Source organism: Ornithodoros turicata, chromosome 8 (assembly GCF_037126465.1).
Source record: "Ornithodoros turicata isolate Travis chromosome 8, ASM3712646v1, whole genome shotgun sequence".
NCBI lineage: Eukaryota > Metazoa > Arthropoda > Arachnida > Ixodida > Argasidae > Ornithodoros > Ornithodoros turicata.
This window is the reverse complement of record NC_088208.1, coordinates 22,609,970-22,623,847: the sequence shown is the minus strand read 5'-3', so window position 1 is coordinate 22,623,847 and position 13,878 is coordinate 22,609,970. Positions and strand designations below refer to the sequence as shown.

Sequence of the window (13,878 nt, the reverse complement as noted above, 5' to 3'; positions counted from 1 at the left end):
GCTCTGGCTATATTATCCCACACTCACACACAGGTGTGCCACGAGCACCACATCCGTGACCCAGTTCGCTACTATAGCATGTGGCCGTTACGTTTTAAAATGCGACCAGCATCTGTTCGTTCACACAGGCGCCTCCACAGACCTGGAAACATGTATTTTATGCTGTCACTGAGCCCACGGGGGCAGTGCGTTTCCAATGCATAGTAATGAATGCTGAAACAAGTGAAACCAGTATGCTGCAACAGAAACAATGTGGGAGGCTGGAGTCAACAGCGTAAGCTAGCACTATACACACCCAGTGACGCACACAGCAGCATATACTCAACGTTATTATTCATAAACACACCCAAGACGGAATCGAAACACAGCTTCACTACCGAGCCTACCCAGCACCACGCTAAATTTCAGTAATGACTATATACGAGAAGGAGCAGGTTAATGGCTATGCGTTTTTACTTTTGAGGGACCGGGGCATGGGCGCCGTCAAGTGGGGAGGGGGCGTACCCCCTTCCAGAAGCGAAGGGTACCTGAGCCAAGACAGAATTACAGAATTCAAAATATTTGAAACATCCAAAATTATAGAATTCGAAATATCCGAACTTACAAAATTTGAAACATCCGAAATTATAAAATTCGAAATATTCAAAATATCCGGTTGTTCTCACAGCCCTATATTATGATCAATACCTAACTAAATAATCTTACGTAAAGAGCGCCAGTAAAGCAGGCGAGCTGGTGATAACTAACCTCCATAACGAACCCTGAGACTGGCTTTGTGTGTTCCTCCCCAGTCTCAGGGTTCGTTATGGAGATATATAATGTCCCCTGCGTTCTCTTGCGGCAAACACAAATGTGTTATATCGCGCTTACTGTGTGCTGTTCAATACTAACTAATATTATTCCCATTGCACTCTGCCCGCTTTTATGTCGATGACTTTCTTGATGGCAGGTATACATATAGTATTTAGATCCTTTTGTTTTAGGGTTAAACCTGGTAAAGTCCCCGCTTTTGCCCCCGGTTTGCATCATCGTCACTTAAGGCAATGCTTAAGGAAAAAACCTGAAATGACCCCGAAAACGGACTTGTGAAAATGCGAGACGACGAAGCCTGATCTTGGGCACGTCAACGTTAAGGACGTAACGTAACAGCACACAAAATGCAGATTCAGTCACCAGTACACGAGCACTGCAGAACGCTAAGCAGTGCACGTTCAGCGGAGCTGAACACGTGTTTATTTTACACAGCTCCTGATATAGCATGGAACTCTCACGATTACTAGAAACCAAGTCAGCGAAAGGGGGCGCGATGGCGTTACACATCGACCCGGTTATTGCTTCCTCAATTTCCACAATACTTAGCACTTCAGCTTACCTTAGTATTTTTGTACAAGCGGTGACTGTCCCATGGGAGATGCTTCTTTCTGAAGTTGGTTATCATCATCATTCTACGAGTTTTCATAAGAGCTGTTGCTGTCGTCTGCTACGGTAGTCGTACGTCCGCTTCTGAGCGTTCAAAATTCAAATTTTCATTGTCCAATCATGATGCAGGTCTCGCGGGCCGATGCGTAGCGCCAGCGCCCCTCGGCAGCGATCGTGCAGACGGGTTGCTGATTATGACGTGGTTATTATAACCTAGGAGGTCGTGATCTCAGCGTGTGAGCCGCCATCGATCGATACGTTTGACCTAGCGTGTTATCGTATTATGAACGGTGTCACCAACCAGTTCCGTGCGCCGTTCTTTCATGTCCCATGCAGCACAAGGTTTAAACTGAATACGATACTCATTCCTTGCGGAATAAGACACTATCCAAGCGCGTACGTGAAAGCAGACACAACGCACGCACTTCGCACACGACATGGCACACGGAGCTCAGCAGCCCAGAGGAAGCAAGCACGATTTGGATTGGATTGGATACCATGGCGCCGAGCGCGCCTGGTCTTTACGCGTGGAAAGGCTGTGGTCGAATCCACAATATCGATCATGGCGACTCCCGGACTCCGACGCTGGGAGAGGGTCCTGCCTTGTACGACTCCTTTGCTCTCTCCCATGCTTCTCTCTCTCAGCTTGGCTTCTAGTGTCTCTCCTTATGATTTCCAAAAATACACAAATACACAAAAATACTTGATGTCTGGCCTCCGTGTGTAATCCTTCCCTAGCCTCGTCGGCAGTATGCTGTTTCATTGTCTGTTCATTAAATTGCACGCGAAATGCCAATATAGTGGACAGGGAAGTAATAAGTACCCAAGGGGCTATCGCAGCAGGCACGGGCTCGATAACCATTATCTGCGGCTGTACCGAAGAAGCCTCGTCGCATGTTAGCACGAAGGGACAGCGCATATTATTGCTATCTGTGAAATGAGAGATAACATTTCATATCGAATGGCACGGAACAGAGAACAAATGGAATCTCGTGTCATGCTCCCGATGGCAGCCTCGTGTGATAAGATAAGCTTGACACTGAACCTGGGTACAAAAGCACTACAACCCATCAAACTTTTAATTGTAATGCAGAAGTACGTTCATACATACAAACGGTTCGGAGTAGGAACATCCGGCATGTATTTTTCCTCTGCGTCCTCTGAAAACTGTATTGCCACATAAACGACCGGATTTCCATTGTTACTCAGAATACTTTCACTTTTTTTCCGGAATGATGTCAGCATGTTGATTAGCGGCTAAGCATTCCATACGAACGTTGCAAGATACATTGATATCGACATAGGGTAGAGAGTGAAAGGGGTGAGAGATAGATTCGACCCGCAGCATTTTATATATACGACATCCAGAGTACGCAGTAATTTTTTTTCAGTGTGTATTCCCCCCCCCTTTTTTCTATATTGCAGGCTCAATTGAGAGATGTAATAACTGAGTTGAAAAAGGTGTACACAAAACACACCCTTGACACCAGTGGCGTAGAGATTTTTTATTTTTTCGGGGGGGGGGGGGGGGTGCGATGGTGGCATAAAAAAAGATCTATCTATCTTTGCTCCCACGTTTACCAGGTAAAATGGTGGTCTTTAAAATCTTGAAATTCAAAAAAGGTGCCTTTTATAGAACGCACCATATAGAAGGCTCTTTTACAAACCGCACTTCTCAATGGCGTAAGAGTTACACCACAAATGTGTGTGCCATAGGACAAGACTTTTGCATACGAAATGTGGAGCAAGGAACACTGTGTAGGTTACCCCCTCCCCCCCCAAAAAAAAAAAGAAAGAAAAAAGAAAAGCATTTTACTTGTAATGGTCTCGTCCACAATGAGCAAAGAAACGCAGGTCGTCATCTTTTGCTCAACTTGCTCAGTACTCGTTGTACTTTTCCAGTACCGCTGTCCCTTGTGTATGTGTTTGGTCAGTTGAAACCGTCCGAAAGGAATATTGACCCTGGCGACTGCCTTCGTCCGCAAACATCCTCTCGTGCCCAAGTGGCGTCTCCCTTATCTCGTGTTCCTATCTTGCTGCGAACGAAGCCTCTGGTAAAGGCTAAAGACTGAGAGCTGCACCCAAGGCTAAAAGGCCGCCTAAGAATCTACAGTTGGACCGCGAAAAATCTCTCCCACGAATAATACAAGGCCCTCTTTGGAGATGCGTAAAAAACTGTCTTTCTGTTAAAGAATGAGTACTGAGGGTAGAATATCCAACATGCTGCAAACACCGCGCAAACAGCGTAAAGCACAACTGAACTACAGCCAACCCTCAATACGTGAACTGGGACTGTTCCTAGAAAAATTGAAAGGGGGGAGCGAGAGGGGCAGCCGTACCAGGCGCCAGGGGAGGCGCCCTGCGGCAGATTCCGGGAGCTATGGGTTGAAATATAAAACGAGAATCAAGAGCATTTTGAGCTGGGAACTGTGTATGAGCTTCTTTTTTCTTTTTTTTTTCTGTTTACAGAACGTCTATTGGGGAAGTGGGGGGTCGCTTCGCGTGATCGTGCCCCAGGCGGAAGCTCGACTGGGGACGGCTCTGACTCCATGCGCAACACTTCGTATACTTGCTGTACAACACGGGCACACTGCACACAAGCGATTCGCGAACCAAACTGGTTGCTGATCGATAGGGTCCTGCATGACCCGCGAGCACTCGCAGATAGCCCGCATTTTCCTGCGGGTGCGGGTCCCGATTTGTGATATTGCTCAGGTAGAGAGTCGGGTGCGGGTATTGGTACTTTCGGCACCTGCACAGGACTCGGTTTGGATACAGGTAAGGCACCTTCCAAAAATAGGATTAGCATTGGGGGGTACTCACAGCTCACGCTTGTGTTTCTTCTCGTAGCAGGCGGGTGGCAGATCGGATGTGGATGGGATATTGAAAAAGAAAAAAAAAAAAGAAAAGGAAAAAGTGCGAGTTGTGGGCGGATGCGCGTCTAATTTGGGAATGGAAGACGGTTTTGTGGGTCTGATGTGGGTCGAACAATGTGCTATGCAAGTAGGGTCAGCTGTCAGTGCAGCTCCACAGTTTCACTCTCTCCCCTACTGGCCAGGGAACGCCCTCATTGACCCAGGTGAGGCACACGTGGTTTCTTCCCTCGACCCATGCCGCGTTGTGATTGGACAGACACTTCATCACGTGATTTCTCTACACTTTCCCCTCTCCCCTGCGCAGAGACAAACTGTGGTAGCGTATACTCTGTGCAAGTTGAACTTCTGCGCAGGAGAGGGGAAATGGGCGGAGAAATCACGTGGGCAGCGTTCCTCCACTCACCGGTGGGTGCGGAGTAACCAACGTGCTCGATGTTGTGGCTTTACTTCGTTGCTTCCTTCCCACCTGAACCGACCCACGTGGGCTCTCCGCGTCCAGTTTGTTGTGCTGGGGGGAGGCCAATCATGTGCTAGGTAGGTAGGTCATGTGTTAGGTTACGTCAGAGGCTGAGGGAAAGGGTGGGAGTGAGGAGCTGCGCGGAAGCGTGACCTACTTGCAGAGCGTATTCGAACCCGCGCGGGGTCCTTCTAATCAGTCATCAGCAAGACACTGTATTCCAACTTCATGCTTCCAGGTGGTGGAAGAATGTGTGCCAATGCCTGGAGTTCAATAGTCGCAGATATTACAATACCACGCGACAGTTTTGTAAGGAAAGAAAACCATAAAGTGTCAGTGCTCACGTGATATTAAAAGCGCTCAACCTCCAATCAGAGCTGCTTATAATGGGATCATATGGTAATATAAGGGAATATATATGGGGATATAATGGGATATAAATGTCCCAGACCCCGTTCCACATAAATGTGGGACGGCGTGCTTTATCAGTTATCACCCCAGGATCCTCTATCAGAAAGGCCTGTGTTCTGCCCCATCGCCCAACACGCATCAATAAATGAATATCTTACGGCTGTGGCGATTAGAAAGCGCCATTATGATAGGTACCATCCGTTATAGTTGTTTGGTAACACGCCCACTATTGTGGCAGGGACCCACTACTGTGGCGCCCGCTCTTATGGGGTAGCTCCCCATTCATCATCTCGTAATAAGGTTGTTGTTTCGCCCACTATTGGGCACCAGCACGATCTGAACATCAGATAAAATTACGAAACCAAAGTACAAAATTTTTGAAGAATTCATTCCGACACAGAACAACCCGTTACTATAGAACAAATCAATAATAGGCAAGGGCTTTGGGGCCCCAAAGCAATAAGGAGACGCCGCTGCGCATTGCGCGAAACACTGCTTGGGTTCTGGACATTCGCAGTGACCACCCTGGGGCCCAAAGCACTTGGGGACTTCATTCTAGAGCTATACATAACAAGAACGTTTTGTTTACTAGGTGTTGCACGATTTCTCTTTCGCACAGTGTTAATACTAAGCTATGTGCTCACCGGTGAACCACATATTATGATCGCTTCGTTATGAAAGTGAATTCCGATAATTCCGCCTCAAATGTGATCAGACCAAACAACACAGAAAGGCCAGAGTTCCTACTAACAGGCGACTTTGACAAGATCCATCCGTGTATGCAAACGGAAGTATAATTTATTATAGTGATTCGTAATTATTCTTGTGCTGTAACACACTTGCTGCAAAGTCAGGCTGACACTGGCACACCTTACGGATAAACCTACTCTATTTACCTTGCCTTATAAAAGAGCCCAGAGAGCAAGATAAAAAAAAAATATAGAAATGGAAAGCGGCGAACGATTCCATATTTTAGTTTGCGTTTATAACGGGCACGACCGTGGGCACGACGAAAAAGATCGTCACGCCACCGTAGTATTCCGGAATCTGTCGGCGCATCATTTTCATTTTTAAACTTCGCGCCCGAAAGCTGCAGTGTGTAAAGGAACGACAACGACACATCGTGATTAGTCATCGTCACTGACGTTGACTTCGTTTTTAGATACAGGTAACACAAATACAAACCAAAACTATGCCGCCGTCGACCTTCTAGCAATGTAATCACGTGCACGTTTTGCCGTTCCAAGTTGTGCTCCCACCCCCTTCTGTGCAAGACCGGCTTCAAAGCTTTGCTGCTGCAACATAATTTAGGCATGTAGTCGCAAAGAAAATTAAAAATCGCTCATAGTAATGTTATAGTTTTTCGGTGACATTTCAACAATGGCAAAAACCCATTGTAAAGAGGGAAGGGGGTATCGAATGCGCAGGCTATTCTCCGATCAGATAGCAGATGTATCCTGTGTATAAGCCAAACGGTCCGTGTGATTCAGTAGTCTGAAACTTTTGGGGCGTGCGTGTGTAATACACGGATTTTAAAACATTTGCCTTCGTTTTCTAACTTCAGCTCGCACAATGGTGTGGTCATATGCAGCTGTGTTGCTTTTCGCGTTCTTCGCAGTGCTGGCGGGTGAGTACACAAAAACAAACGCCTGTGAAAAAGTGTCATTCAAGTTGCACCCCGTTCAAAGAAGCACTTTTTTTAGTACTGCGAATTAATTAGGTATTCTTTCACTGCTCACGCTGTGGGTTTTGTCACTGGAATCCCATTTCTACTTGCAACGCATTTTCCAAAAGCACGACGTCATGCGTGTTGCCGTCCTATGTGCTCGCGAGCAACAAAGAGTTTCACGAAATGGTTATTTCCGAGTATCGCGTGCTAAAAAAAGTGTGAACGAAAGGCAAACTTCAGCTGCCATATGTCCTTGCTACACTTCTCTTGGACTCATGCAGTGCTTCCGAGACTTAGCAATGCATGGCGCAGTGGGACTCAAAGGGGCGTAAATGTGTCATAGCTTTGCAGATTTCTGCATTACGACAGCAGACGATGCGAGTTCGCCATATTTCCGCTTTTACCAACGCGTGTGCCCCATATTCGTTCCCCTCCTAGTCTTACCAGCAGTTTGTGCCAGAATCTAAATTCACAATCATTGTCACGTGACGGCTGTGTAATAACCAGTTTGGCATCAGTATTTTGACTCATTTCCTTGCTCGTGAAGGCTAACCGAGCAATAACTACCTCGCCACTCGGAGGCAAATTTTATCTGTTGATCAGTAAAATTGGAGGGGACTTCGTACCCTTAAGGATTAAAAGGGGGCGGCGAGGCTGAGCAAAGTTCGCGAAAACCGACATGTCGTATCAGTTGCTTTTCCATGTTGTGTTTGTCTGCGAACATAACGCCGGGTCAAAGTACGCCTTCATTCTTCGCCCCACCGCGCAAAATCGATTGATAGTTTCAGAAAGTCTGGTATGAACCAGTGATTGCTTTGGTACTTTGCTGAACACGGCACCTTGAAAAACTTGAACGTATTGTAGTAGCAAGTGTTATAGGATGTCACTTCCTTATGCCATGTGAAATACAATAGTCTCATAGCATGACAGGTGAGCCAACAAAATGGATGTGTACAAATGCGAGAGGGAACCTGCTGTGGGAGAGTTTCTTTGTGTGGCTTGGTACAGGTTGGGACAAAAGTTTACGGAACACGCGAGCGGTGTATTTTCTCTTCAGTCCGACACCCCTAGTGGCCGGCGGAAGCAGCTGAGTTTACTGCTTGGGAGGGGTGGAAGCGTGCGCTGTTAGCGACACACAGCAGTAGCTTGTCGCTAACAGCGCACCCTCCCACCGCTCAGAAACGGTGAACTTAGCCGCTTCCACCACCCACTAGGCTGTCACACAGAAGAGTACGCCACTCGCGTGTTCCGTAAACTTTCGTCCCAACCTGTACCTCCTGGTACCTTTTCCCAATTTTGATGGTACTCGCCAGCGTCTATTCGATACCGGTGCCACGTCTGCCCTCAAAGATGTTTTTGTTGTTTCACTTCACTTTTCCTGAAGTTCCTGTCCATCTTTTCCCACAGGTCAAGAGTTGACAAATACGACTGTATTACCGAGCACCATAGCGCCGACTGTAAAGCCAACAGTATCTCCCAATACTACCACTACTTCTACCACCACTTCTGCTCCTACTACGACCACCACATTGGCACCTTCCACGACCCCCGCTCCAACTGGACCACCCAAGAACACGTACAACGTCACCTTTGCAAACGGAACAGCCTGCATCCTCATGGAGGCTGCAATGCAGCTAAAGATTTCCTACCTTTCTCATAACAAGGTGAGTACTTTGTGTTGCCATGAGTGTTTTGTTGGCATAAGAAAAAGAAACCTCGTAAAATAGTCGTCCCTGGTTTACGTGGCACTGGCAGTTGCTAGCGAAAAATGTCCATGCAGTGGATGATCCAAGTAAAAAAAACTGGATTGTAAGACAGACCATATGTTGTGAACAGAAGCTGGATTTCCTTTGCAGGACATGCGAAGCTGTCCAGAATCATTTGCATGAAGTTTGACTCTTTCAAACGCTTACTGATGCTAACCTCAGGATCAGTATTCCTTTGCTCGAACAATGTCAGCCATGTTCTGTGCAGTTTGCTCATATGCAAGAGTCTCTGCGTTTTCGTACACTGTGCTAGTGTTGAGAAGATGCATAACCGCGGCGGACATGTCGTCATGCTGGTCAGTGTTGACGTAGTACTCCAGGTCTGTGGTGTCATCCACTGCTGTCAGATTTCCTTTCCACGTTGGAGAGCACAGATCTCAAGTTTTCATCACTTAGTGTATCCTCTACACTGAACTGCAGTATCTATACTCGTTCCTGTGCGGCACATGCGTACAATGGGAAAGGGGAAAATTCCCCGATGTTATCACCCCTGCTTTCCAAAATGCAGTTTCAACATTCTTGCTGACAACATAGAACAAGTGAAGGTGTTTGTTGTGTATTTTCCTTGGTGGGTCCTGTAAATTTTCAGTCTTGATCCAGAAACTGAAGCCCAGAAGAATTGGGGCAATTTCCATGCATTAAAACCTGCCTGCATTATTTGCAATGCTTTCTAAGTGCATGTCTATTTGCACTAAACTTTGACTCCCTAGAGAAATGTCAACTTCACAATGCACTATGTGTAAGCACTGTTTATTAGAGCGTGGCTAGACTTGTTTTAGGCAGCTTCATTGACTCATGTACAGCTCCCCGCAACCTTAACTTGAACGCGGCTGGACGAGCAAAGCAGGAGCCAACCCCCCCTCCCCAGTGGGATTCAGCTGAACTATTGGGGATAGTGTTTTGGGGCTGTTCCACTAGTGGTGCAGGGGTGTCCATTGTTACACAAACACTTCGAGGACTGCCGTTGGTTTTTGAAGATGCTGAGATGGAATGTATCATGTGCTTCTGTCTGTCCTCGTTTATTTCATTTTGCCTAAGTTTCTACATTATCACTGACAGAATGACCTCCGTGCAATTATGACTGCATTTGTGGCCAGTGTCTTGTCTAGCACATGTACCACAAAGCAGACGAGGCTATTTCATGTGACTACAGATGGTCTTCAAATAAACTTCAGAATTTAGATTGCTTCGTAGCCTGTGCATTTTTTCGGTTTACTGAACTTCAGAGAAGGTATTTGTAGATTACAATATTTTTTTTTTTTTTCTGATTTGTTTCAGACCAGGGAAGCCATAGTGCCTCTTGACAAGTCTGCTTCGGTCAACAGTGCCTTGAGCACGTGCCAGGGGCAAAACAACACCCAGGTTCTCGCTATCACTTTTGCGGAACACGATTCAGTTACCTTCGTGTTCAAGAAGAACAGCACAGTCTTCATTTCCGAAATCGGCGTGAACTTCACGGAGGACTCTAAATACTTTCCAGAATCGGATCAGCCCGGTGAGTTCCTGCATGATCTAGGTGATAATGGCACGTAAAGGATTTGTTCTTAATGGCACTTTTTTTTTCTGTCCAGATCACCATGGAGTAGTGAACAATGGACAGCTCTTCCTGTTCAGTGTTCTCCCCGGCAAGTCTTACCTGTGCAACCGGGATGGGCCAGTCACTGTTTCAGATGGTGTTACCCTGGACCTCCTCTCTGTTCAACTCCAGGCCTTCCGCACCAATGACACGAGCGACCCTGGACAATTTGGCGCAGGTACGTTGCTACGTACTACCTCTTCGAGGCAGTGCTCTCTAACCCCACTTGACAAGTGTCAGTTGAAGAAAGACCTACACTCGGCAAATGCTCAATTCTATGCTTTACATAAGAAAAGTACAAATCATTCACATTTTTGCTGTACACCAGGTGATAAATCTGTTGCACTTGCAGCTAGTCTTAGTCACTCAGTGTCACTACTTCATTCATTAACCATCGAAGCAATGGCATTCAATTGGTGACTTCAAGGAATTCCAGTACTGCATGCGTTGCACGCTGGACTGTCATTGACATGGCGAAAGATGGAATTGCCTACGGGGTTTCATTTTCACTCACCTTGACACACATTAATGCATTAACAGTGCCTTTGCTCTGTATGCTGCCAAATATCTCAACATACACACTATACGTAACGGCAGATAAGACAGTGATCCTATCTAAGCCAATATGAAACGGCAGGGTCCTATTAGAAATTCAAGAGAACTGGTAGTGTCGAGGTAAGAGGAAGTTGCAGTGTAAGGTAGCCCATCGGCGACTTATCCAAAGGCAGCCGTTTCGTGCTCGCGAAATGAAGTCTGAAAGGATAGATTGAAATTGGGCAGACAGTTCTACTTGAAGGGGAAAGCAGCAATAAAGATTCTGGCCTGAGGCCCTCACCACATGTGTTATGGCAACTGTGCTGCTTTGTGCAGCTATGATTTTCATCAGTTTTGGTAATAGTCTGTAAATCACACCGATCATGGGCTTTGCTTTAGAAAACTGTACATTAGCACCCCTTACTCTAACTTTCATTAAAGGGGCACTAAAATGTAAAAACAAGTTCACTTCAAATTACGTTACACGCTATGTTAATTTCGTACTTGTTATCACGATTCAAAACTTCGATTTCATTACGGAGCTATGATCAAAATTATACTAGACTCTTCCTTGTTTCGGCGCTAAGCAGTGAATGTCTCTTCAGCTCGTGCGTCCGTGTTTTTAGCCCACGTTGCGCCTGCCACGCCTTGGAGCAGTCCCGGTGAAAAACATGGTGCGCGTTGCGAAGTGGACTGACTTCGCTGTTCAAACGACTTGAAGATAAATGTTATTGAAACATTCGTAAGAACTGTTGTGGGCTACAATTCAGTGAATTGGTACTGAAAAACACATCAGTGCGCATCATGCCGCATAATATGGAACACTACGATCGAACCCGTTCCAAATCCACACGGCCACGATGGGTAACCGCGTGCTTCTCCTGCTGTCTCATTGGATGCCGCCTATCTTTGCCTCTTGGTGATCCCATTCGTTGCTGCCAAAGACTGCTGTTTTCATAGTGTTTTTTTCTTCTAAACGGTACTGTTATGTGAACTAATTTTGTTTGAATTGTACAGACTGAAACACTGACTTTCATTTGTGAGCAAGTTGTTTTTGCATTTTAGTGCCCCTTTACAGTGTGGAGCCTCCTTGGCTTTCCCTATGGTTGCTCACCTGGCCATTCAGTTTTCTTTTCTGGCATTCTATCGGTATCTGTAAAATGCCACAAACTGGTTAAAAGCTCTGCTGCAAAAACTCTTCACAAACCCGCTGCATTCTCTTCATACCTTGTGCAATTGTGCATTATGTTGTCAAATCTACAACTTCGCACTTCGAGCTCTGAAACCCATGAGCACTTGCTCTAAACTTCCCTAACGCATAAACCAACACTTGTGCATATGCTGCTGTAGCCATCCAAACTGAACTTCCACAGCAATATCCTTGGCTAGTTACTAAACAAGAGTGTGTGGAGCATTTTTCGTTATGAGGAGCAATAAGTCTATTTGAAGTTACTTTGAAAGACTCCCGTTAATCTTGCGTACGTACATACGTATGTATGTCTACATATACAAGACTACATACAGGCTATGTTTGAAATGCCCAGGTACACGACTGGCTTGCGTGCTGTGTAGCATACATAGTGCAACACAGCATGCCTAACATTCTGTGTTGTTGAATTGACTGCTGCTGTTTCTGCTTCTTGAGCATACAGTTGGCTGCAAATCATCACATTTTTGTTTTCTGTTAATGAATGTTTCAGTAGCATTTTTCTGGCAGACTGTGCTAGGCAAAATAATTAATTGGATAGTGCTTGTTGAAATCTAACTTAATCCACCACAAGTTTTTGTATTTGGTGTCCCTTTAAGACTGGTCATGATAGGAATGTGAGGAATTAGTAGTACAGCCTGAAGTTTTCGGGAAATATTTTTTCTAAATTCGGGATGTCAAAATCTTAAACGTGCACTAAATTCATGCGAATTCGGGCGAAAACTTCCAGTATGCTAAATTCGTGGACAAACCCGGCTCAGTTACTCTAACTGTAGTGGTTTGGTGCAAACTGTGATGTAACTGCCTTGTTCTGCCAAACAAGTAAGTTAGTGCATTCCCGCAGACATCCCAGTGAGGGCAATTTGCCGGATAACAATAGTTTCACCCTAATGGGACAGCCCTCAATTCGGGGTGTGAATCGGGTAAAACTCCAGACCCCAGTTATTAGGGAGCAGTTATTGCATGTTTCATGACTATTACTTGTTTGTAAGCCACCTGCAAAATTTGCAAACCTATTAACACCGTATTTGCTTCTTCCTACAGCCACGGAATGTTCTTCTGGCGATATCAGCAACATAATCCCCATTGCTGTCGGAGTTTGTCTGGCCGCCCTTGTGCTGATTGTGCTGATTGCCTACATGATCGGCCGTCGCCGCAGCCGTCAGAAGGGTTACCAGTCCGTTTAAATCTGCCTGTGGTTAAGCGGGCAAGAGCAGATTGGATTTCGGGCACAGCGGCCTTGGGACGTGGGAGGCGCCGTTGTGCATACTTTCGTTCCAACCATCCCAAACCAATAGGACTTCGCTAGTGACTCCCGACAGAGCTTAGTTTATATTTTCTACCAGGTTGGCCTTGAACTGAAGTCTGGAGAAGAGCATTGCCGATATTCTGCACAACTTGTACAGTTCACTTTAGGTTTGTTTCTTACTTAGCGTAGCTCTAACTAAACCACATTTGGTTGAATGTGAGAATTTTTAGGCGAGGATCATGGCACCTTCTGGTGCCGCTTAAGCGGGCAGAGTTCAGAGAGCTGTACATTGGGGTTAGAGCTTTCATCGTACATTTTTAAAGGAAGTTTTCGTTGTTCAGTGATTCTAAATGGGTTCTACTAATGTTTTGTTGTGTTTAACTGGTTTGACTGCTGCCACCCCCTTTTTTTGTAGAGCTGTGAATGGTGAACTGGGCATGGAATCTGGGGAGGGTTGTGAGCTGTTTTTATTGTAACTTAAAATAAATGAAACCTGTAATTTTGATATCGTCTTGTAGCGTACTTCTTGCACATTTTTGTGCCTCAGGATTAAGCTGGTCCCTGCGCTGTGGGGAGGGTACTGTACTACAGTGCTTTACATACATTGATAGTGTGTTGGACTGTTTTATCAAAATATACATAAAATCTAGTGAGGGTTTTTGTTCAGTTTGATGGATACCTTCTACATTTTGCATGTCCAGTACTTGTCTTTCA

The 13,878-nt window shown here is 45.8% G+C and overlaps 1 protein-coding gene across 1 annotated transcript; it reads left to right on the top strand.

The window, feature by feature from the left end:
- Positions 1-6,599: 6,599 nt before the first annotated feature.
- Positions 6,600-13,669, top strand: LOC135366706 (lysosome-associated membrane glycoprotein 1-like). Its single transcript, XM_064599533.1, has 5 exons — positions 6,600-6,790; positions 8,240-8,496; positions 9,877-10,093; positions 10,170-10,352; positions 12,960-13,669. The coding sequence occupies exons 1-5, from the start codon at positions 6,736-6,738 to the stop codon at positions 13,100-13,102; spliced, it is 855 nt and encodes a 284-aa protein (XP_064455603.1). The 5' UTR covers positions 6,600-6,735; the 3' UTR covers positions 13,103-13,669.
- The last annotated feature ends 209 nt before the right edge of the window (positions 13,670-13,878 follow it).

Coding starts and splice junctions, on each gene's coding strand:
- LOC135366706 (XM_064599533.1), top strand. CDS start 6,736: ATGGTGTGGTCATATGCAGCTGTGTTGCTTTTCGCGTTCTTCGCAGTG. Junction 8,497..9,876: donor CCTACCTTTCTCATAACAAG/GTGAGTACTTTG, acceptor GATTTGTTTCAG/ACCAGGGAAGCCATAGTGCC. Junction 10,094..10,169: donor TCCAGAATCGGATCAGCCCG/GTGAGTTCCTGC, acceptor TTTTCTGTCCAG/ATCACCATGGAGTAGTGAAC.